At 44.3% G+C, this 25,844-nt stretch overlaps 1 protein-coding gene across 2 annotated transcripts in view; it reads left to right on the top strand.

Moving 5' to 3' along the window:
- The window catches only part of LOC133474656 (poly [ADP-ribose] polymerase tankyrase-1), a 46,313-nt gene that overhangs the window by 10,651 nt on the left and 9,818 nt on the right, over positions 1-25,844 (top strand). Inside the window, exons 6-23 of one of the 2 annotated variants that reach the window (XM_061766501.1) lie at positions 9-29; positions 11,626-11,720; positions 11,802-11,868; positions 11,962-12,148; positions 12,267-12,388; positions 14,684-14,775; positions 14,897-14,975; positions 15,050-15,221; positions 15,371-15,450; positions 15,812-15,957; positions 17,908-18,073; positions 18,173-18,392; positions 20,457-20,566; positions 20,699-20,887; positions 21,040-21,286; positions 21,363-21,445; positions 21,637-21,757; positions 21,840-21,937. In XM_061766501.1, coding sequence (XP_061622485.1) covers positions 9-29; positions 11,626-11,720; positions 11,802-11,868; positions 11,962-12,148; positions 12,267-12,388; positions 14,684-14,775; positions 14,897-14,975; positions 15,050-15,221; positions 15,371-15,450; positions 15,812-15,957; positions 17,908-18,073; positions 18,173-18,392; positions 20,457-20,566; positions 20,699-20,887; positions 21,040-21,286; positions 21,363-21,445; positions 21,637-21,757; positions 21,840-21,937 — 2,295 coding nt within the window. The remainder of the gene's footprint in view (positions 1-8; positions 30-11,625; positions 11,721-11,801; positions 11,869-11,961; positions 12,149-12,266; positions 12,389-14,683; positions 14,776-14,896; positions 14,976-15,049; positions 15,222-15,370; positions 15,451-15,811; positions 15,958-17,907; positions 18,074-18,172; positions 18,393-20,456; positions 20,567-20,698; positions 20,888-21,039; positions 21,287-21,362; positions 21,446-21,636; positions 21,758-21,839; positions 21,938-25,844) is intronic. The other variant, XM_061766502.1, reaches the window with a different exon arrangement.

The raw sequence follows: 25,844 nt of genomic DNA, 5'->3' as shown, positions 1-25,844 counted from the left end.
TCCATCAGTCAACATCTCAAAAAATGCTGGTAAGTTGAACTTGAAAACAGCCACTTAATTGATGCACTGTTGTGGTCTTTTTCCCCCCTTTTAATCCATTGTTTTATTTGACCTATAAGCTGGCTGTCACTTGATCAATTGCACAACATGGGTGTGTGGGTCACTCATGTATCACACCTTGATGCTCCCCTGTGTGTGTGTGTGTGTGTGTGTGTGTGTGTGTGTGTTTGGGGCGGGGGGTTGTGTGTATGTGTGGCATGTGAGTGTGTTTGGATTGTGTCAATGGTGACAATAGAATTTTTTTATTATTTGGAGAGGAGCTCAGTTTTTCTCACTGCCTGCTTTTTTCTGCGTCTCTTCTATGTTCACTCACCCACACTATCATTCACCCAGCCTTCACGCAGTATCTTGATCTGGCTTTTTTTGGGGTTTTTTTGTTCTTGTTGCTGTGATTTCTGATGATTACTCAAGCATGCCCAAAGGCTCGCCCCTCTCTGCATTTTGTCAAGCAATTATGTCTGGTGAAATGTCTACTTCTCACCTCTGATGAATCGGTTTGTATGCAGGAATGACTTTTGCCTGTTCCTCAGAAGGCATGCTTTCCTTCATGTCAATGACTGCTTGTCATGTCACACTGAACAATGCCATTGCGCAGCAGATTCTGTCACTTATGATTTGCAGTTTGTTTCCTTTTTCCTTTCCCCCTAAATATTCCTGCTTGGAAATTCTGTTGAGAAATGACTATTTGCAGAGCTGTCAAATGTTATGGAACATCCATATTTTATTACGGAAATCGGTAGGGATGTCCCTACTCGATCGAGTAATCGAAAATCAGGGTTGATCACGTGATTTTTCAGTAGATCGAGATCGGGTGAATGAGACATTTTAAATGTTAAAAAGTGACAAAATAATCCAAAGGTACAAAGATCTTACCAAATGGAACAGTAATAGCTTTGTTTTATATTAAACAATGTAACTTTTAGGGGTATTTTTAGTACCAGTAACTATATGTGACTGAAAGTGAGACACAGACTCTCTGTGTGTGTGTGTGTGTGTGTGTGTGTGTGGTGTGTGTCTGTGTGTGTCTTGCCCTCCATGAGCATGCTTTAAACTGTTTAGTGACACCCCAAGTGTAGTTTACTGTTAAACTAAACACGAAACAAAAAGAATGACACACATTGTATATTTAAATACAAGACACACGATCGTTTTAGAAATCGCCAACTGAACAGTCAATGGAAACCTCCATTGATGGGCTAGCTAGAATTAGCGTTAGATCACAGGCAGGATTTGCCTTCAAATAACAAATATTTAGACACAAACTCTGTAGTAACACACACAGACAGGTAATATAACAATACTCGCATGCATGCTCTTCCTCATCCATGAAAAACTACTTAGTTTTATCGCGACATTCTTCTTCTGTTATGCGCGCACGGCAGGAGCAACAGAGTCATTTCCCCCCTTGACTGTCTGACATGAAATCTTCCTGTTTTAGGCCAATTAGGATTACCAAAATTATTTCTATTTGCGAAATACAGTGCCACCAGAAAGTATTCACACCCCTTCACGGTTTCCACATTTTGCTGTGTTATGCCTGGATCGGACTACAAGACAAATTTTTACTTTTGTCAGACTACTGGCATCAAATCTTGCCGTATCTCGGGCAGACAGTAGCAACACTACACATGTATTTTGATACCACCACATCCTGTCTTTTATGCCTGGATCAGACTACAAGACAAATTTGGTCTTTCCCGATTGCACTACGTCAGACTACGGCCATCAAATCTTGGCGTTTCCCGGGCAGACAGTGGCAACACTACACGACATTTATTCGGAAAGCACCGTATCCCGTCTTTTATGATCACTGGGATTTATCTTGTCAAATCAAGCACTGTCAGAGAGGTGGAAGCAGAAAACGTCTCCGGTCAACCCGACCGGATACACTGGTTGCCATGGCGACGGCAACAACAATGTGCTGCGCCAATATATTTTTTCTGTGTGTGTGCATTTGAGTGAGTGTGGGGTGGTCAAAATGAGGAAAAACGTGCGGTGTTCGTCACTGGTGCTCGGGAGAGAATGTTCATTCAAGGATTACTTGAGGTATGTTCACGTACTTTTAATAGGATACGGCTCATGAGCAGGTGCTATTGCTAGCACATATGGTTGTACATAAACATGCCGGCGTTCTGTTGAATCATGCTCTAAAGCTTCGATAAACATTGGTTTGTGCGTGTGAATAAATGTTGACAACGGCGCACAAGTATATTGACAACAGCAAGCATGGGAGGCGATGTGCTGGTCACAATACGCAATCCTATTGGTCGACGTCACTGCGCTGTCTGACAGTCGTCAGTGATATGTCACACTACACGGAAGATAACCAAAAAATCAAACTTGCAAGACGTTTCTTTCTGGCATCATAGGGACAAATCCTTTGTCATGGATTAAGTCACACTACAATAATTATTTTCTGGGAAATCTGCTGCGGTAGCTAATGGGGCCAGTATTCAGGCTAAAATCCTGTAGTCTGATCTAGGCATTACAGACTTATTCTAAAGCTGATTTGAGTATAGTTTTAAAAAATCTACATAAAATATCCCATGATGATTAAGTAAAACCATTTTCAGACATTTGTGTAAATTTATAAAAAATGAAAACATTCAAACATAATGGGTACGTAAATATTCAGACCCTTTGCTATGACACTAAAATTTAAGCTCAGGTGCATCTGATTTTCACTGATCATCCTTGAGATGCTTCTACAACTTGAATGGGGTCCACCTATGGTAAATTCAGTTGATTGAACATCATTTGGAATGGCGCACACCTGTCTATATAAGGTATCATAGTTGGCAGAGCATATCGGAACACAAATCAAGTCATGAAGTCTAAGAAATTGTCTGCAGACCTCCGAGACCCGATTGTGTCAAGGCACAAATCTGGGGAAGGATGCAAAAGGATTTCAACAGCATTGAAGGTCCCGAAAAGCACTGTGGTCTCGATTATTCAGAAATGGAAGTTTGGAACCACCAGGACCCTTCCAATATCTGGCTGTCCGACCAAGCAAACTGGGGAAGAAGGGCCTTTGTCAGAGAGGTGAAAAAGAACCGTATGGTCATGAAGAGAGAGAACCATCCAGAAGGTCAACCATTGCTAACGCACTCCACCAATCAGTCCTTTATGGTAGAGTGGCCAGATGGAAGCCACTTCTCACTAAAAGGCACATGACAGCCCACTTGGAGTTTGCCAAAAGGCACCTTAAGGATTGTCAGACGTGCAGAAACAAAATTCTCTGGTCTGATGAAACCAAAATAGAACGTTTTGGCCTGAATTGCAAGCGTCATATCTGGAGAAGAGGCACTGCTCATCACCTGGCTAACACCATCCCTATTGTGAAGCATGGTGGTAGCAGCATCATGCTTTGGGGCTGTTTTTCTGCTGAAGGAACTGGGCAACTAGTCCGCATAGAGGGTAAGATGACAGCTGCCAAATATAGACAAATTCTTTGAGCGCTTGCGCCAGAGAGCTCTGAAACTCAGTCTAGGGTGTCGATTCACCTTCCAACACGACAATGACCCAAAACACACAGTCACAATAACAAAGGAGTGGCTTTAGGAGCAGCATGTGAATGTCCTTGAGTGGCCCAGACAAAAATTGGACTTGAATCCAATCGAACATATCTGGAAAGACCTAAAAATGGTTGTCCACAGACGCTGCCCATACAACCTGACTGACCTTGAGAGGCTCTGCAGCGAAGAATGGGATAAAATGCCCCAAAACATTTGTGCCATGCTCGTAGAGACATACCCAAGAAGACTTGAGGCTGTGATTGCTGCCAAAGGTGCTTCAACAAAATATTAAGCCAATGGTGTGAATACTTATGTTAAAATGTTTACATGTTCAATAAATTTGCACAACTGTCTGAAAATGTTTTTACTATGTCATTATAGTATACTTTATGTAGATTTTATTTTATTTTTTAACAATACTCAAATCAGCTTTGCAATAAGTCTGTAACAGCAAAATGTGGAAAATGTGAAGGGGTATGACTTCGTTCTGGTGGCGCTGTATATATTTTTTAAATTTAAATTTTTTAAATAATTTACTTGTTAATTTTTTTTTTCTTTTTTAAAATATTAGTTGTTTTGGTACTTGTATGTATCGGATCGGGACTATCGGCAGATACTTAAAATCAAAGACTGAAATTTTTTTTATTAGTACATCCCTGGAAATCACTGAACATTGACTCTTTACAGCCGTAACACTGATTGTTCCGGATATTGGAAAAGAAATCCAGCATTCGACATTACCGGTGCGTCCACATTGAACAGCTCCGTGGTGCACACTATTTTAAAATGCGATGCAGAGCCGCGTCGGCGAACGTTCTCTTTGCATCCGGTGTCAACGCATTGTAAGTCACTGGTCATCCCATCCATGGTAGCGAATAAGCTACTTTTTACCATTCGTGTCACGAAGGGAGGACGAGGAGTGGATAGGCGAAGTGTCAATGCCATGCTAATTGCTAAACTATCGTAACATGCAGTCGCATGGAAATAAAGTGATTTGGTGATACAGTACACGCGTTATAGCTGAGATTAGCCAACTTTGAAGCGCAAATTAGTACGTAACCAACTTTAAACAACAAAATAACAGGCCAATTAAAACGTGTTTAGAGTTATAAATATAAAATAATGCATCCACACAGGACGGCGCGTCTGAACCTGGAATTAGTACGTCACTGCACATGCCACTTCAGAACGTGGCAGGTTAAATGTATATTATTAGTAATAAATAGTTGTAATGTAAGATTACCTTTATTAGTCCCACACTGGGGAAATTTGCATCATTTCAGCAGAAATTGTGGATACAGGAACTATAAATGTTAGATAGTAGCAAGAGATGAACAAGTACATTGCACAAAATAGAAACCAAAACTATTGTCCATACAGTGCCATGAAATAGTATTGGCCCCCTTCTCAAATTCTTATATTTTTGCAGAGTTTCCTCACTTTAAGATCGTCAAACAAATGTAAATATCAGAAAAATATAACCAGAGTAAGCTTAAAATGTTGTTTTTAAATAGTTATATTTAGTAAGGGAAAAAAACAGGTTACGTGGCCCTGTGTGAAAATGTGATTACACTCCTTTTTAAATCATGAATTCGTTGTGGTTAATCACAATTTTTGGTTAATTTTCATGGATCACACCCAAGCCTGATTCCCGCCACACCTGTTCAATCATGAAATCACTTAAACATCTGTCCTGACTCAAATCAAGTTGGACAAAAGATCTAAAAAAGCTGCAACACAATAAGATTCAAAGAGAACAGTTGCGAAATAAAGTAAGTCTATCAGTCTGGAAAGGGTTACAAAAGCCATTTCTAAAGCTTCAGGATTCCAGCGAACCATAGAGAGAGCCATTATACTCACATGGAGAAAACATGGAACAGTGGTGAACCTTCCCAAGAGTGGCCGTCCGACAAAGATTACCCCAAGAGAACAGCAGTGACTCCTCTAGGAGGCCACAAAAGAACTCAGGACAACTTGGAAAGAACTGCAGGCCTCCCTTGCCTCAGTTAAGGTCAGTGTTAATGACGCAACAATGAGGAAGAGATTGGGCAGAAATGTCATCCATGGCAGAGTTCTAAGGCGAAACCACTGTTGACCAAAAATAACATCAAGGCTCGTCTTAATTTAGCAAAAAAACATCTGAATGACTTTTGGGAGACTACCGTAATTTCTCGTCTATAATGCGCATATATTCCCCCCCAAAAATTTGTCAAAAGTCAATACTGCGCATTATACATAGGTATAGGGGAAAATGGAGCGGGGGGCACTTCCATATTGTATAAATGCCCCTCTTTGAGCTGTCACCTTATCGTGGTGGAGGGGTTTGTGGGTCCCAATGATCCTAGGCGCTAAGTTGTCTGGGGCTTTATGCCCCTGGCAGCGTCACCCAGGGCAAACAGGTCCAAGGTGAGGGACCAGAGAAACCACAGCTCCAAAAAACCCTATGATGATAAACAATTCAGAAAGACGTTTTCCCTTGCCCGGACGTGGGTCACCGGGCCCCCCCTCTGGAGCCAGGCCTGGAGGTGGGGCTAAAAGGCGAGCACCTGGTGGCCGGGCCTGCACCTATGGGGCCCGACCGGGCACAGCTCGAAAGGGTAACGTGGGTCCCCCTTCCCATGGGTTCACCACCTGTGATAGGGGTCATAGGGATCGTGTGCTTTGAGAGCTGGGCGGTGACCAAAGGCAGGAACCTTGGTGATCCGATCCCCGGCTACAGAAGCTGGCTCTAGGGACGTGGAACATCACCTCTCTGGCAGGCAAGAAGCCCGAGCTGGTGTGAGAGTTGGACACTAGCTGAAGGAGTCCTATCGGGCCTTTTTGGCCTGTGGGACTCCTGAGGCAGCTGATTGGTACCGGCTGCCCAAGCGGAATGCGGCTTTGGTGGTTGCTGAGGCAAAAACTGGGAGGAGTTAAGTGAGGCTATGGAGAACAATTTCTGAAGGGCTTTGAGGCAATTCTGGTCCACCATCCGGCGTCTCAGGAGTGGGAAGCTGTGTACCATCAACACAGTGTATAGTGGGGATGGGGGACTGCTGACCTCGACTTGGGACGTTGTGAGTCGTGGGGAGAATGCGTCAAAGACCTCCTCAATTTCACCGACACACCTTCCCAAGAGGAAGCAGAGTCTGGGGTCTCTGAAGCGGGCACGCCTATCTCTGGGGTTGAGGTCACCGAGGTGGTTAAAAAGCTCCTTGGTGGCCTGGGGGTCGATGAGATTCGCCCGGAGTTCCTAAAGGCTCTGGATGTTGTGGGGCTGTCCTGGTTGACACGCCTCTGCAACATCGGGCACCGTGCCTCTGGATTGGAAGACGGGGGTGGTCGTCCCCCTTTTTAAAAAGGGGGACCAGAGGTGGGTTCCAACTGCAGGGGGATCACACTCCTCAGCCTTCCTGGTAAGGTCTATTCAGGGTTGCTGGACAGGAGGGTCCGTCGGGAAATCGAATCTCAGATTCAGGAGGAGCAGTGTGTTTTTCGTCCTGGCCGCAGAACAGTGGACCAGCTCTACACCCTCTGCACGGTCCTCGAGGGTGCATGGGAGTTTGCCATGTGTTTGTTTTTTGTGGACATGGAGAAGGCGTTAGACTGTGTCCCTTGGGGAGTCCTGTGGGCGGGGTGCTTCGGGAGTATGGGGTGCCAAATCCCCTGATACGGGCTGTTCGGTCCCTGTACGACCAGTGTCCGAGTTTGGGCCGCATTGCCGGCAGTAAGTCTGACTCGTTTCAGGTGAGGGTTGAATTCCGCCAAGGCTGCCCTTTGTCACCGATTCTCTTCATAACTTTTATGGACAGAATTTCTAGGTGCAGCCGAGGCATAGAGGGGCTCCGGTTTGGTAGCCTCAGTGGTTCTGTTGGCTTCATCAAGCCGTGATCTCCAACTCTCATTGGAGGGGTTTGCAGAAGAGTGTGAAGCGGCTGGGATGAGAATCAGCACCTCTAAATCTGAGACCATGGTCCTCAGTCGGAAAAGGGTGGAGTGCCCTCTCCAGGTCGGGGATGAGATCCTGCCTCAAGGGGAGGAGTTCAAATATCTCTGGGTCTTGTTCACGAGTGAGGGAAGAAGGCGGATTGGTGCAGTTTCTGCAGTGATGCAGACTTTGTATCGGTCCGTTGTGGTAAAGAAGGAGCTAAGCAGAAAGGCGACGCTCTCGATTTACCGTCGATCTAGGTTCCTACCCTCACCTACCTCACGAGTTGTGGGTCATGACCGAAAGAACAAGATCCAGGATGCAAGCAACCAAATTGAGTTTCCTCCGCAAGGTGTCTGGGCTCTCCCTTAGAGAGAGGGTGAGAAGCTCGGTCATCCGAGATGGTCTCAGAGTAGAGCCACTGCTCCTCTGCATCGAGCGGAGCCAGATGAGGTGGCTCGGGCATCTGTTTAGGATGCCTCCTGGACGCCTCCCCAATGAGGTATTCCGGTCATGTCCCACCGGGAGGAGACCCCGGGGACGACCCAGGACACGCTGGAGAGATTGTCTCTTTGCTGGCCTGGGAACGCCTCGGGATCCCCTCGGAAGAGCTGGAGCTTCCCTGCTGAGGCTGCTGGCCCTGTGACCTGCCCTCGGATAGGCGGAGGAAAATGGATGGACGGATGGATTTTATAAATGTATGCCGCCATCTCGAGATTATAAAAAAGCTGTACACTTTCATTCCAATATGCCACCGCCCCCTACAGGTTATGAAAAGGTGTAGCCGACACTTTCATTCCAATATGACAGGTGCATACAGTGGGTCAAAAAAGTATTAAGTCAGCCACCAATTGTCCAAGTTCTCTCACTTAAAAAGATGAGTGAGACCTGTAATTTTCATCATAGGTGTACCTCACTTATGAGAGACAATGAGAAAAAGAAATCCAGATAATCACAGTCTGATTTTTAAATAATTTATTTGCAAATTATTGTGGAAAATGAGTATTTGGTCAATCACAAAAGTTCATCTCAATACTTTGTTACATACCCTTTGTTTGGCAATGACAGAGGTCTAACGTGTTCTATAAGCACAAGGTTTTCACACACTGTTGCTGGTATTTTGGCCCATTCCTCCATGCAGATCTCCTCTAGAGCAGTGAAGTTTAGGGCCGTCGCTGGGTATCACAGACTTGCAACTCCCTCCAAAGATTTTCTATGGGTTTGAGATCTGGAGTCTGGCTAGGCCACTCCAGGACCCTTGAAATGCTTCTTACGACGCCACTCCTTCGTTGCCCAGACGGTGTGTTTGGGATCATTGTCATGCTGAAAGACCTGGCCACGTTTCATCTTCAATGCCCTTGCTGATGGAAGGAGGTCTTCACTCAAAATCTCATGATACATGGCCCTGTCTATTCTTTCCTTTATACAGATTAGTCGTTCTGGTCCCTTTGCAGAAAAACAGCCCCAAAGGATGATGTTTCCGCCCCCATGCTTCACACTAGGTATGGTGTTCTTTGGATGCAACTCAGCATTCTTTCTCCTCCAAACACGAGAAGTTGAGTTTTTACCCAAAAGTTCTATTTTGGTTTCATCGGACCATATGACATTCTCCCAATCCTCTTCTGGATTATCCAAATGCTCTCTCGCAAACTTCAGATGGGCCGGGACATTTCTGGCACTGCAGGATTAGAGGCCTTGGCAGCGTAGTGTGTTAATGATGGTAGCCTTTGTTACTTTGGTCCCAGCTCTCTGCAGGTCAATCACTAGGTCCCCCAGTGTGGTTCTGGGATTTTTGCTCACCGTTCTTGTGATCATTTGGCTGGCAACCGGTTCAGGGTGCACCCCGCCTCCTGCCCGATGATAGCTGGATAGGCCTCAGCACGCCCGCGACCCAAGTGAGGAGAAGCGGCTCAGAAAATGGATGGATGGAGATGTGACTCATTGCCAGTGATAGAAAACGCTTGATTTCAGTTGTTGCTGCTCAGGACGGCCCAACCAGTTAAGTTTAGAGGGCCACCACTTTTTAACACAGGGCCAGGTAACTTTGAATAGTTTTTTTTTTTTCCTTAATAAATGAAGTCAGCATATAAAACGGAATTTTAAGTTCACTTGGGATACATTTGTTATATTTACATTTGTTTGATGATCTTATACGTTAAAGTGGGGAAACTGTGCAAAAATATTAGAATTTGTGAAGGGGGCCCAATACTTTTTACAATATAATCTATCACCAATGTTGTTTGCAAAATAGAGTGCTGAGTTTTAATTTTGTATGAGATCTCATTAATATGCTTTAATAGACAGAATTGGTAAAGGTTTAATTAATCCATAGACAGACATTTTTGGTGATGAAACGTTGAAATTTCAAATACTGGTACTTTGATTCAGACTGCAACTGTGTCCGACATTACAGGGTTGATGTCATAAAAACATTAAAATGACAAATATTGAAGCCATAATATATTAATGATTATGACTATAACTGTCCCACGAGAATGTTCTTCATAAAATTTTGGAAATATGGTAAGTCAGACAAATTTGGACAAAGTGTTCTTGAAGTTAATTTTGAAAGGTTGACAGCTCTGTATTTGGATTGTTTCTTTTTCATCATCCCCCCAATCCCCCAAATATCCCTGCATGGAAAATTGGGCTGAGAATGACTATTTGATTGCAAGTTCAGCTTTGTAAGACTTTCTAAGGAGAACTACACTTGGATTTACACCTTTGCTTTCACTAACATTTAGTTTTCTTGGCTGAAAATACATTTTGGTAAAGTACTTTAGTTTGAATATGCTTCCCTAAACACAGTGCTTTTTGTAGCCTCTTTGGATGCCCTTTCAGTTGTGATTTGATATTTTATGAAATCCATATTAGAATTGGCCAACTGATATCTTAATCTATACTTGAGACTGCAAAAACGAGAAGGTATGGTTGCCTATACATTATTTCATTTGTGGTTCTGGATAGCGCAATTAGGGCTGCACGATATGGCCAAAAAACAATATCTTGATATTTTTAGGCTTTACTGCGATACACAATATATATCGATATTCTGATTTCTTCTGTAAATCAGTATATAAATGTAAAAATTTACTCAAATAACACCATTATAATGATTCAGGCAGACACTACAGTTGGACTTTGAACATGAAAATGAAATATTCTCAGTTTTAAGGCGATACAAAAACATACATCTGTGTAGAGTTTTCTGGATGGGTGGGGGAGTGTGTTGCTAACTGTGAGAGTTGCACCAGCAGAGAGTAAAAGAAGAAAACATTTCATGAGGATTTGTACTTGATGGACGCGATAGTCATTTTATATCTCACGTGCAACCACCTACTGTATCGAGTATATTCGATATATCCCCCACCCCTAAGCCCAGTGGAAGCAGGTGTTATGCTCCAACCGCAATATCTACCAGTCCAGTTTTATAATTTAATTCACACGTGTCAGACCCGCGGTCTGGGGGCCAGATCCGGCCTGCCATATCATTTTATGTGAAGGCAAATCATGTGCGCCTTCTTTGTTTCTTGCTAAAATAAAATTTTAAATTGTTTTCACTTTTTATAACGTTTAGTTATTGCAAGCATTTTTTGTTACTAATTCAAAATCAACTGAATAATAGTTGAACAAACAACTTTTTAGTGGCTTCTGATTTTCAACTGTAGTTATTTTTTTGTGTATCTGTAATAATATGAGGCGATCATACATTTATATGGATTCACAGTCATAATGGTCCTCCAAGGGAAACAATGACTACAATGTGGGACGCAACAAAAATGAGTTTTACATCCCTGATTTAATTCTTGTGGGTTTTATTAGTTCACTACTTGAAAAAAGTATGAGTAATAATGCAGGACATTTAACGTAGATGTAAATAGCATCATTAGTACTCATTTCTGACAGAAAACTGACAGCACCTTAGGTTGGACATTGATTTTGCCCGCACCTCCACTGAGTTGGCACCATCATATGCACTATTCAACTGCAGTTCACCTAGCACAGCCAGCCGAAACACATTGGCTCTGGCCCTAATCAGCCGCTTGCTCCAATGGCCATCGAAGGCAGTACACAGTCAAGTAGCCAACCAGCCATGTTTCTTTGCGTTAAGATTTTTTTTATTATTATTTATTTTTCTTACAGTCGACACCCCTCCACTTGGCTGCTGGCTACAACAGAGTCCGCATTGTTCAGCTCCTCCTTCAGCATGGAGCTGATGTTCACGCCAAGGACAAGGGGTGAGAGCTACAATGTGGACCTTCTTGAACACTTGAAAATGGTTATATTCAGACTTTAACCTGACTATGATGTATCCGCAGCGGCCTGGTTCCGCTTCACAATGCTTGTTCCTATGGTCACTTTGAGGTTACTGAGCTTCTGCTTAAAGTAAGTTTAAGTTCAATGACTTTCATTTTGAATTTATAATGATGTAAAGACTTCGCCTGGTGATCGTATTTTTCCACACGCTTCCTCCTGCAGCACGGCGCCTGTGTCAACGCTATGGACTTGTGGCAGTTCACTCCTCTCCATGAAGCAGCATCCAAGAACCGCGTGGAAGTTTGCTCCTTGTTGCTGAGCCATGGGGCTGACCCGACCCTACTCAACTGTCACAGCAAGAGTGCTGTGGACATGGCCCCCACTCCAGAGTTGAAAGAGAGGCTCACCTGTGAGTCCTCTTCAGCAGCAAAGACTGAAATCCCGAAATAACTTTTTAAACAGGCTGCCATCACCCAAAGTGATTTGGTTTTTGGTCCATTAATATTGTCTTGTGATTCCATGTATAGATGAGTTCAAAGGTCATTCACTGCTGCAGGCAGCTCGGGAGGCGGACATGGCCAAAGTGAAGAAGACCCTGGCTTTGGAAATCATCAGCTTCAAACATCCTCAAACCAATGAGACAGCTCTGGTCAGAATTATGCCAACTCCATATTTAAATGTTATATTTCCAGCGACACATTTTGTTTTGGAACTTGTTTTACCGTGGATACTCTTAAATTTAAGCGTAGTTATTTTGATGTTCTACTGAATAATGAATCATAAGGGGCTTTCCCACCCAGGAACTTTTGCAGGAACTTCCCTAGCTACCCTGGTAGCTTGAGTTCCCTGTGTCCCCACTGAAAAAAAACTAGTTGCGTACGGAAGGTTCCCCCTGGATTATTTTGTTCCTCCTGGTGGGTAGGGTCTTCAGAGCGCTACCAGGAACTCTTTGAGGGTGCGGGCTATGCTGACGAGCGCTGATTGGTGGACCGACCTCTGTAGGCGTTTACCTTTTCATTCACCGAGCCGCCATTACTGGATGCAGTGTTATGCAAGGTTCGAAATAACAGGATTAAAATACATTGAAAAGCAAAACGTTTCACCAGAATCACCAATCGAGGGTGGCCAGATCCGCCACTGGCCAACTCAGTTCTGCTAAGGAGTGGAGGTGCCCAACCCAATCAGGCACTGTGGAACTGTGTCAAGCTTCAGGCTCTTATCCCTATTTCATTTTCCAGCTGATGAATCACATCAATAGTCACCTGTAAGCTTCTGTTGCACAATCCATTAAGGTATGTCATCTCCGTTAAAAAAATAAATAAAAAATACAGACCCTTTCCAAAAAATTTGAATATCATGAAAAAGTTTGTTTATTTCCATAACTCCATTCAAAAAGTTAAACTTTCATAGATTATAGATTCAGGGCCCACAATTTAAACAATTTCAAGTTTTTCTTACATAATTTGGACTTCCAGCTCATAAAATCCACAAACTCAGGAATTCAAAAAATTAGAATACTGTGAAGAAATCAGCCCAAATTTTGCAGGCCATAAATGTTTTAACCTGTCACACACTAATCATCTACTAAACTCAAAGCACCTACACAGGTTTCCCCAGGTGTCATTAAATTGCTTCAGTTTGGTTAAATTTTCTCATTTGGGCTCAATATGGGACTTGACAAACTGCCCAGAAGACCATCATTGATACCCTCCATAGGATGGGTAAATCACAAAAGTTCATAGCTAAGGAGGCTGTCTGTTCACAGAGGGCTGTGTCCAAGCATATCAATGGAACCTCCAGTGCAAGGACAAACTGTGGCTGGAGATGTACCAGCAAAAGAGATGACCGTGGGCTTCAGCGGATTATCAAACAGAGAAGATTCAAGAATCTAGCAGAGATCCAGAAAGAGTGGAATAAGGCAGGAGTCACACCTTCAAAAACCACCACATTCAAACGCATCCGGAGATGGGCTACAACTGTCGGGTTCCTAGGGTCAAGCCTCTTCTGAGCCTGAGCCAACGTAAGAAGCGTCTCAACTGGGCACAGGAGAAGGACTAGACGGTTGGCCAGTGGTCCAAGGTCCTCTTTTCCAATGAAAATAATTCATATAAAATAAGTCATTCATAATTGCAAATACCTTATCTGAATAAGGTTCAATAAATAAAAAATACATGACTTCATGGACAGCTCTTAGTCAGTTTTTAGATACAGCAGTGTGAAGTATTTGGTATCTGTAAATGTTTGCATGAAAAAAAACACAAACAGACTGTACATTGCAAATCCTGCCTGGGAAGGATGTTTTTAATCCCCCCCGCGAGTAACTGCATTGGACCATCAGACCGTCCCCACTGGCCAGCCTCATGCCAGTGCTAGTTTCCTCTGGCCCGGCCGAGGAAGATGCACACGTCCGCTTGGGCTCGGACCTCCGCTCCTTAGCCGGACCGAGTCGGCCAGCGGCCGACCTTGCCTCCAGGGCGGCAGCAGATCTCGCCCGTGGCGAGGTCCACTGCGGCGCGGTCCGCCACATTCAATCGGTGATTCGAAGTTTTGGTTTTCATTGTATTTTAATCCTTTTATTTTAAACCTTGCATAGGGCTGCATCCAGTTATGGGGGTTCTGTGAATGAAAAAGTAAACGCCTACAGAGGTCTGTCAACCAATCAGTGTTCGTCAGCATCAGCCCCCCCCCCCCGCCCCATCGAAGAGTTCTTGGTACCTCTCGAAGACCCTACCTGGCAGGAGGAACGAAAAAATCAAAGGGGGACCCTCTGTACCGTAGTCCTTTTTTTCGGTGGGAACACAGGGGGAACTCAAGCTACCAGGGTAGCTAGGGAAGTTCCTGCGGTGGGAAAGCCCCTAATCATCACTGAAAGGGGGCTCACACCTGCTTGTGTTTTTCAAATTTATGGCCCTTGTACTCAGTGCTTGTTTTTATTTTATTTAAGCACTGTGCAGTGGCTTCCCCCCACCCAAAAAGGAAGCAAGTCACTGAGTTGCTGCTACGTAAAGGTGCAAACATTAATGAGAAGAACAAAGAGTAAGTCCAAGAATTTGTTTCAGCACTTTACATTTTGATGTTTTAACTATTATGACAAACGATACGAAGTACTCTCACTTTGAGATGAGAAAGGGATAACGTGTTCTGTCCTGTGTCACAGCTTTATGACACCTCTGCATGTTGCTGCTGAGAGAGCTCATAATGATATTCTGGAGGTGTTGCAGAAACACGGAGCAAAGGTTAGATTTTCTTTTTTTTTTTTTATATATATATTTTTTTTTTTTTTTTCACCCCCTGCCTCGTCTGACCTCAGGTGAATGCTGTGGACACGTTAGGACAGACAGCACTGCACCGGGCTGCTCTGGCTGGTCACATCCAAACCTGCAAGTTGCTGCTAAGCTATGGGGCCGACCCATCCATCGTGTCACTGCAGGGTTTTACTGCTGCCCAGATGGGAAACGAAGCTGTACAACAGATTCTCAACGGTAATCTCATGTTGCTCTTCCTGGTGAATATTTGTCTTTTAAAATGATTCAGGAAAAATGCTATTCTAGTTTTGGATATTGACAGCTGCTCTTAATTCAAATCGGCTATCTTATTTATTTATTTATTATTATTTTATTTTATTTTTCAGAAAATGTTCCCACACGAAACTCTGATGTGGACTACAGATTTCTTGAGGCAGCCAAAGCAGGAGATCTGGACACGGTGCAAGTGAGTTGGTGCCCTGATGTGCTTTCATTATTTTTTTTAAAAACCCGTTCTACTGTTAACCATATTTTCAGTACATGTGCAGTTGGATAATTCATTATCGATTTCACATTTTACCTAAATCTTTGTGGAAAGACAAGTGACTGACATTTTCATTTTGTTAAATTGATAGATGATACTTAGCTCTTTTTTTTTTTTTTTTTTTTTTTTTGAATTATTATTTTTTTGCCACTCAGAATATAACCTCTGTCAGACTTCTCATTGACAGTGGCCTACCATTAATAACACCCTACTTCTCTCCTTCAAACTATCCCTTAACACTCATCACAGTATTTATTGTTGTAATGTTCTCTTTTTGTGACAGCAACTTTGCACCCCTCAAAATGTAAACTGTCGGGATCTGGAGGGCCGTCACTCAACTCCCCTTCATTTTGCTGCTGGTTATAACCGTGTGGCTGTGGTGGAATACCTGCTTCACCATGGAGCTGATGTCCATGCTAAGGACAAGGGGTGCGTTTCTTTATACTATTTTTATTCATGATGCACAGAGATTTTGGCGGCAGAATTGTTTCGGCCGAAATAAGCCCCAAAGTGCATTTTCGATTCCGGCCCGAAAGACTTTTGTCACCAAAATAAACCGGTCGAAATACCATGTTGTTAATGCTGCTATCTCATAGCTTTGCTGCTGCTGATGCAGAAGCAATAAGGCACGCATTCAACTAGTGGTAACACACAGTAACAACAAAAATTAAACGATTTTGTTACGGCAATAATTCACATTTACATGTCGCAGTGAATTGTGGGAACCGTTTTGCTTTATCGTCATTATGTTAGCCAGCAGCTAGTCCAAATTGCAGCGTCCCTCTTGTCGCCCAACCTTGCTGCTTTCCTCTACTAAGGTGGAATGCTTGTTGTGTGCTATGTATTTGCATCGCCCCAGCTATCTACGAGCTACAGCTAATGCAGCTAAATATGCTGCAGAGCCGTGGAGGCAAACGCAGCTAAATATGATGCTGAGCTGCAGAGGCTAACGTGCGCATCATGTCGATTGTCAATGCAGCGTAACCCACTAATCATCGCCTCCATGATAGAGAATAAACTACATTTTGACAATTATCATTATCGCGAAGGACGGAGGGAGTATAAGACGATAGACCGATGTCAGGAAAGCCAGTTGCTAAGCTATCATGACCTGAAGTTGCAAAACACCAAAATAAGTGAGTACAGACAGTACAGTTGTCACATTGGTCTTGCTCGAACCGCGTTATAGCGGAAATTAGCCAACTTCGAAGACCAAAATAGCAGGCAAATTAGTACATTTTTATAGAAGGAAATACTGAAATATATGTTAACACTCGACAGCTACATAAACACGGGGACCGGAAACTGGAAATGAATTAATACCTCACCGCTGCTACGCAACTTGAGAAAGTGGTCTATAATTATATTATAATAATTTTAAAACCACAATCTAACAAATATTTAGAGTATTTAAAGTATTATTTAAAGTATTTAAAGTAACCTTTATTCGTCCCACAATGGGGAATTTGCATCATTTAGGCAGCAATAGTGAATACAGGTAAAACAAAAAGAGCATTCAAAAGAAGACACTTGGCTGCAAATACATCCACCATTACAAGATTGATGCAATATCCATACTTCAATTTTCCATACCGCTTAGCCTCACTAAGGGTCGCGGACGTGTTGGAGCCGATCCCAGCTGACTTGAGGCGAGCTACAGCCTGAAATGGTCAGCAGCCAATCGCAGGGAACATATAAACAAACAACCATTCGCACTCACATTCACACCTAGACAATTTAGTCTTCAATTAACCTACCATGCATGTTTTTGGGATGTGGAAGGAAACCGTAATACCCGGAGAAAACCCACGCGGGCAAGGCCGGATTTGAACCAGGGTCCTCAGAACTGTGAGGCAGACATGCTAACCAGTCGGCTATCGTGCCGCCATTAATAAATACAGTACAAAAACAAATAGAGTAATGATTGTTGTGAAACTGAACAGTATGCATAATTATTTTTATCCTACTACATAACATACCCATGAGAATGTTCTTGACATAATTTTGAAAATGTAGAACTTCAAACAAATTGCTCTAGAAGTGAATCCCTGTAGGGTGGGAGCTCAGTAGTCATAGCCATAATTGCAATTTTACTAATGATTGCCATTGTTAATAATAATTAGTCGGTAGTTTAATTATTTTTATATTTTAATGAATGTGAAGTGGTTTGTGTTCCTTTTTTGTATCAAAAGTGCTTACGAATGCAATTTGAATAGTACATTCTTTCGGCTTTTCAGTTTTTGGCCTTGGGCTCCCCGGTTTCGGTCAAGAATTTTCATTTCAGTGCATCACTAGTTTTTACACTTGTTACAAGTAAAAATATCACTTAGAGAGTCTTTGTGGAGAGTAAAGCTTTACTTTTGTTTCTCCTCCCGCCAGCGGCCTGGTTCCTCTTCACAATGCATGCTCGTACGGTCACTATGAGGTCGCTGAGCTGCTGGTGAGACACGGCGCCTCAGTCAATGTCGCCGACCTGTGGAAGTTCACTCCGCTTCACGAGGCAGCAGCCAAGGGAAAATATGAGATTTGCAAACTGCTGCTCAAAGTAAGAACCCTTTGTTCTTGATGGATAAATTATAACACATGAAAATTGATCATAGTTGTTTTTAAACAACATTACAATTTAAAACATCTCTATGTGCAGCATGGAGCAGACCCCTCCAAGAAGAACCGGGATGGCAACATGCCACTCGACATGGTGAAGGATGGAGACACTGACATCCAGGACCTGCTGAGGGGGGATGCTGCCCTGCTGGATGCTGCCAAAAAAGGTTGCCTGGCTCGTGTCCAGAAACTTTGCTCCCCAGAGAATATCAACTGTAGAGACACTCAGGGCCGCAACTCCACACCACTCCACCTTGCAGGTAATAGGTGTCGACTGCTTTTGCGTGTTTATGGTTGTCACATTTCAGTCGAAAATGCAGTTGTATTAACTTGGCATTTAGAGAAAATTACCATCCCTTGTTTTGTTTTGGTACATAAGATGCTTTCAAGTTTTAAGGAAATTACTGGAGGAGCTGCAATCTAAATTGGTCACATTTTACGGTCTTCTCAAGGCCACATACTGGTTAAATGTATCTAAATACTACTGCGCAATGCGGTCGAACCCGACTGGACCGGACCATTTCACAACAATAAGAGTTGCTGATGCACCCCCACACATTTAGAAATTGTATATTGGATGCTCTGAACAGCGAGCCTGTATTGGCATTTGAGTGTGTATATATAGTATATTGTACTTTATCACATTTATTAAACCATAAAAAGATAGATTAATAGTTAAGGAAGAAGCGAGTTGCCAAAGCGAGTGGACGTCGGCCAGAATAAAAGCGTGTGTGTGTTGATATTTTAAAGGAGTCTCAGTCTCACTGACTCAATTCCATTGAACGTACACAGCGAGGCATGTACCTCGTGTACATTCTGGTCACAAGCTTCACTTTTTCATCCACAGGTACAGTTTACATTATAAATACAGGGAAGTTGTTTGATGTGCGTCCCGTGTCTGAGATGCACAAATATTAGCAGGGACGCATGAAGCATATTTAATCTGCGTCCGTTTAGTTTAAGACCCGCCGTGTGTGTGTGTGTGTGTGTGTGTGTGTGTGTGTGTGTGTGTGTGTGTGTGTGTGAGAGTGTGTGTGTGTGAGTGAGTGAGTGAGTGAGTGAAGAGCTTCCACACACAGCGAATCAAAAGTATGAATCCTGTCTTGGTGCGAGCCAATCAGAGGCAGAGTAGGCTGGGTTATCGTTAAATACAATGACCACAAGAGTTTTTTTCTGGACTCGATACATTTTCATTGTTGTGGAGACACTCGCCGTGCTGCAGCAAGTCGCTGGCAGGACAGCATTTGCTTTGTAAATGCACATAACTGGGACAAAAGGAATGTTAACTCTTTATTAGATTTGCTAGGCTACAAGCTAAGGGCTAGAGCTAAAAAGCTCACGCGACCATGGCAACATTGTTAAAACGTCAGCGCTCGGAGTTGTGTGTTCCCCACATAATGCACACACACACATGGTAATAAACCATAACCGCAGCACGTTATCAATATATTAACGCAGATTTGATTGACAGGTATAGGTCTCACATCACAGTCCAGCAGCTTGAGGGCGGGCCATATTTTACATTTTATGCATCTTTTATTTAACCAGGTAAAGGCTTATTGAGAGAAAATGTGTTTTTCAAAAGCCAAGTGGTGGCAGAAGTTATACAGGCAGCAGAAATTATACAGTACATAACACAACATTCATACAATAAATGAAAATAGATCGAATAGAATAAATATTGATCTTAAAATGGCATCTGATTTAAAAACAGTGAAAAAGCCCAAATGCCTTTGAGAACATACTTTTTTTTTTTTGTTTGCTTTCATTCATTCAAATATGGCAGGCTTGAAGACATTTCGCTTAAAATCTGGAAATGTATTTTCAGCGTCAGGGAAAGCTTATTTGCAGTTTGATTGGTTTTAAGTTACAACTGTGTGCACTGACGATTTGTGGCAAAACCAGTGGCAGACTGATCAGCCATTCATGGAAACAGCTGCCAAACCATACATACTGCACGACAGTTCCGTCAGGTTCATCCGTGTCGCTCTGTGTGCGGCAGCCTTTAGTTAAAGTGTTAAAACATTTTACCGAAAATCGAGACTCAAAACCACAGATGTAGGCACACCTAAGAATATGTACAAACACTATCAAAAATGTTAGTCACCTCCTTTGATTACATGAGAGTGGCTAATTATTGGAAACCTGTCTCCGTAATAGAACAGTGTCAAGTCAAAACGAAGAATGATTATCTTGAGGCAGGATTTTTAATACTGGTCTTGTTTTAGGTCTCATTCGTTTGTGCAGGTGTCCCGAAGGTGTGTGTATAACTGGCTTGCTGTGCTTGTTCAGAATGAGTCACTAATTCCCGTTTTCCTCTTTAGCTGGCTACAACAACCTTGAAGTGGCTGAGTATCTGCTGGAACATGGGGCAGATGTCAACGCCCAAGACAAAGGAGGCCTTATCCCTCTCCATAATGCTGCGTCCTACGGCGTGAGTTTTGACTCCCCATCTCTAAATTTATTCAGTAGCCTCAGTGCCTCCTTTCATTTATTTAAAAATCGACTTTTTTGAGATCAAAATAAAAGCTGTGACTTATGTTCTGTTGTCTTCCCTCTCTGACAGCATGTTGACATTGCTGCCTTGCTTATCAAGTACAATACATGTGTGAATGCCACAGACAAATGGGCTTTCACACCCTTGCACGAGGCAGCCCAGAAGGGTCGCACACAACTCTGTGCCCTGCTCCTGGCTCATGGAGCTGATCCAACCATGAAGAACCAAGAAGGCCAGACAGCCCTGGACCTGGCCACGGTAGCATCAACTTAAAAGCCTTAACTGTTTGCCATATAGCCTATGAAGGATTATGAACGCATCATATCTTCATCTGGTCTTGTCTTTTTTTCTTACAACTGCTCTGATTTTTGCTCTTTAAACTGGAACCCTTTCGGTTGCTGCACCTTTAGGCTGATGACATCCGGGCCCTCCTTATGGATGCCATGCCTCCAGACGCACTCCCAAGTTGCTTTAAGCCACAAGCCACAGTGGTCAGCGCCTCCGTCATCTCCCCAGCCTCCACACCGTCCTGCTTATCGGCTGCTAGCAGCATAGACAACCTGGCCGGACCACTCAATGAGCTGGCTGGCGGTGCTGCTGCTGGGAGCTCAGGAGTGGCAGATGGAGCCGCAGGCACTGACCGCAAAGAAGGAGAATGTAAAATTCTTAAATCTGCCTCTTGGGTCCTCATTAATTTGTTGGTTGACACCTACTTTCCTTTTTTCCTAAATAGTGACAATGCTGGACATGAATATCAGTCAATTCCTGAAGAGCTTGGGTCTAGAGCACTTGAGGGACATTTTTGAAAGAGAACAGGTGGGAAATGGAAATGTAACTCAAATATGAAATGTAAATATGTACCCTAATGTATCATACAATTTGGAGAATCGCAGTTCACTGTGTTGAATTTGTCGGCGAAGTCCCTCTTTAAGGCACACTTACCCATCAAAACCATTAGACGAAGCTGATTTAAAGAATCAGTTCTTAAACCTGTGGTTTTACTTTAGATCACTTTGGATGTCCTTGTTGACATGGGCCACGAGGAGTTGAAGGAAATTGGAATCAATGCATATGGGCACCGACACAAACTTATCAAGGGTGTAGAGAGGCTGCTGGGTGGTCAGCAAGGTGAGGCGGCCTTTTTGACGTCATTGCCATTTGTAAGTTTCTCTAGAGCAATTTAAACTGTTTCTCTTTCTACTTAACCCAGGTGCCAATCCATACCTGACATTCCACTGTGCCAACCAGGGCACCGTCCTCATAGACCTCGCCCCAGATGACAAGGAATATCAGTCGGTGGAGGAGGAGGTAAGTTGGGCTCACTGATGTTCAGTTAGATGGTTTTCTGCAGATGTGAGGACTGTACAAAATGCACTGACTAGACAGTTCATTAGGTACCCCTGCTCAGTCTAATCGTAGAGTGCAGACATATTCCAAGTTTGACCGCAAAACAATGTACAAGGTACCTTTGTCAATTCTACAATATGCGTAGCACATACAGAGGATTGAAATTACGGTACTCAAGGGCCCAAAGTGCTACAAAAAGTATTTTAAAAAGTATAAATAATAAATATTAGTATAAAGAAGCTAAATAAAACTGGTATATACAGTATAAAAAGTATAAATGTGCAAATATTAAAGTACATATTAAAGATTGGGATTTATGTGCAACATCGTCAAAGTCTGTGTACCAAGGCACAAAGACATTGACAAATTAGGAGGCAGTGTGGGGAGTTATGTGCGTGTGTGTGCATGTGCCTGGGGATTCAGGATTCAGGTGGGATGAGGACAAAATAGGTAGCCAGGGTAGAGTGTGCAGAGAGTTCAGCTACCTGACAGCATGATGAATAAAACTGTCTTTAAGTCGGCTGGTCCTGGACCACAGACTCCGCAGTCTCCTCCCTGATGGCAGCAGACTGAAGAGGCTGTGGGATGGATGTGTGACATCCCCCGCTATGCGGAGGGCTTTGCGGGTGAGGCTGGTGCTGTAAATGTTCTGCAGGGAGGAAAAAGAGGTTCCAGTGATCTTCTCATCTGCCCCCACTATGCGATGGAGAGTCTTGTGGCAGGATGCGGTGCGGGCTCCGTACCACACAGTGATGCTGGTGGTAAGGATGCTTTCTATGGTCCCTCTGTAGAACGAGCACATGATGGGGGATGGAGCTCTGGCTCTTCTCAGCTTGTACAGGAAGTAGAGACGCTGGTGAGCTTTCTTGGCCAGCGGAGGTCCTCAGTGACGTGCACTCCCAGGAACTTGATACTGCGCACCCTCTCCACCACAGCACTGTTGACATTCAGCATGCCGGGAGTGCACTCACCTAAAGTTCACAACAATCTCCTTGTTTTTCTCCATGTTGAGGGAGAGAATGTTGTCCGTGCACCACCCGGCCAAGCGGCTCACCTCACTCCTGTAGTCTGTCTCGTCCCCGTTGCTGAGGAGACCCACCACAGTTGTCGTCTGCAAACCTGATGAAGAGGTTGGAACTGTGTATCGGTGTGCAGTCATAGGTCACCAGGGTGAAGAGGAGGAGGCTCAACACACATCCTTGAGGAGCCCCGTGTTCAGAGTGATAGTGCTGGATATGTTGCTGCCGACCCGTACTACTTGCGGTCTTGCTGTCAGAAAGTCGAGCAGCCAGTTGCACATCGAAGTGTTGAGCCCCAGCTGGTCCAGTTTGTGAATCAGTTGTTGGGGATGATGCTATTGAATGCTGAGCTGAAGTCTATGAACAGCATTCTGACACACGAGTCCTTAGAGTCCAGGTTTGTGAGGGGAGAGTGGAGGGCGGTGGAGATGGCATCATAGGTTGACCGGTTGGACCGATATGCAAACTGGAAGGGGTCCAAGAAGGGGGTGGAGGGGGACTTTATGTGGTGCATGACTAGGTGCTTGAAGCACTTCATCAGGACGGGCGTGAGCGCTACCGGATGGTAGTCATTGAAGCAGGAGTGAGACGACAAATTCGGGACCGGGATGATGGTGGTGGCTTTGAAGCACTTAGGGACATCAGCCTGACTGAAGGAGCTGTTGAAGATGTCCGTGAAGACATCTATGAGTTCAGCTGCACTGTCCCTCAGAACATGACCAGGTATGTTATCTGAGCCTGGGGCTTTACGTGCATTGATCGTGACGAGGGATTTTTCTCATGCTGTCCCGCGTCGGTGACTGCACCTGGTTACCAGGAGGGTGTGGAGACTTTTGTGCAGGTCAGAATCAGAATCATCTTTATTTGCCAAGTATGTCCAAAACACACAAGGAATTTGTCTCCGGTAGTTGGAGCCGCTCTAGTACAACAGACAGTCAATTTACAGAACACTTTGGAGACAGAGACATTGACAAAAAACAATTGTGCAAAAAGATGCAGTCCTCTAGCACTAAGAGCAGTGACTAATGACTAATATTGCAATAGACCGGTGCAATGACCATTGTGCAAGGGGCGCTGAGACTTCAAGGAGTGTATGCGGTTTAAAGTGACGAGTAGTGCGATAATCTGGGACAATGTTGGTTGTGCAAATGTTACAGATACTCCTCAAACAGTGTGCAATGGAGCAGATGCTACTCTGGCATGAGTGGCCAGTATATGCAAATAGTGCAGCATGGCGAGACAACTACAGTGAGTGCACGAGTAATACATAATTGGCCCCACAGAAATGTGACAACGAACTCAAGTCAAAAAAAATTGCCAGCTTGTTGTAATGTAATTATAGGTTAGGTGTTTAAGAAGTTGATCGCAAGAGGGAAGAAGCTGTTGGAATGTCTACTAGTTCTAGTTTGCATTGATCGGTAGCGCCTACCTGAGGGAAGGAGCTGGAAGAGCTGGTGACCGGGGTGCGGAGGGTCCGAGAGGATTTTACACGCCCTTGTCTTAGTTCTGGCAGCGTGCAAGTCCTCAAGGGTGGGTAGGGGGGTACCGACAATCCTTTCAGCAGTTTTGATTGTCCGTTGCAGTCGGAGTTTGTCCTTTTTTGTAGCAGCACCAAACCAGACTGATGGAAGAACACAGGACTGATTCGACTACCGCGGTGTAGAACTGTCTCAGCAGCTCCGGTGGAAGGCCGTGCTTTCTCAGAAGCTGCAGGAAGTACATCCTCTGCTGGGCCTTTTTGAGGACGGAGTTGATGTTAGTCGCCCACTTCAGGTCCTGAGAGATTGTAATTCCCAGGAACTTGAAGGTCTCGACGGTTGACACAAGGCGGCTGGACAACGTGAGGGGCAGCTGTGGCGAAGGATGCCTCCTGAAGTCCACGATCATCTCTACAGTCTTGAGCGTGTTCAGCTCCAGGTTGTGTCGGCCGCACCACAGCTTCAGCCGCTGCACTTCCTGTCGATATGCAGACTCGTCACTGTCCTTGATGAGGCAGATGACAGTGGTGTCATCTGCAAACTTCAGGAGTTTGACAGTCTGGTTCGCTGAGGTGCAGTCGTTCGTGTAGAGAGAGAAGAGCAGCGGAGAGAGGACACAACCTTGGGGCGCCCCAGTGCTGATGCTGCGTGTGGATGAGGTGGCCTCCCCCAGCCTCACCTGCTGTGTCCTGCCCATCAGAGAGCTGTAAATCCACTGGCAGATGGCAGGTGAGACGCTGAGCTGGAGAAGCTTGGATGAAAGGAGTTCAGGGATGATGGTGTTGAACGCTGAGCTGAAGTCCACGAACAGGATCCTCGCGTAGGTCCCTTCACTGTCGAGGTGTTCTAGGATGAAGTGCAGTCCCATGTTGACTGCATCATCCGCAGACTTGTTCGCTTGGTAGGCAAACTGCAGGGGGTCCAGCAGGGGACCTGTGACACTCTTGAGGTGGTCCAGCACGAGACGTTCAAAGGACTTCATGACCACAGATGTCAAAGCGACAGGCCTGTAGTCATTCAGACCCGAGATTGCAGGTTTCTTGGGGACTGGAATGATGGTGGAGCGTTTGAAACAGGATGGAACTTCGCACAGTTCCAGAGATCTATTGAAGATCTGAGTGAAGATTGGAGCGAGCTGGTCCGCGCAGACTTTGAGGCAGGATGGGGACACATGGTCCGGGCCTGCCGCTTTGTTAATCTTTTGTTGTTTGAAGATGCGTCTCACATCCTGTTCATGAATGGTTAACGCAGAAGTCAGAGGTGTGATTGTGGTCGCGGGTGCGGCCGGGTGGGTGTGTGGTGTGAAACTGTCCTTTTCAAATCTGCAGTAGAAGGTATTCAAGTCGTTGGCTAGTGTGCTATTGTTCTCAG

The sequence above is a fragment of the Phyllopteryx taeniolatus genome, chromosome 3, assembly GCF_024500385.1.
Source record: "Phyllopteryx taeniolatus isolate TA_2022b chromosome 3, UOR_Ptae_1.2, whole genome shotgun sequence".
NCBI classification, from domain to species: domain Eukaryota; kingdom Metazoa; phylum Chordata; class Actinopteri; order Syngnathiformes; family Syngnathidae; genus Phyllopteryx; species Phyllopteryx taeniolatus.
Note: the sequence above shows the minus strand (reverse complement) of the source record. Positions and strands in the feature narration are given on the sequence as shown.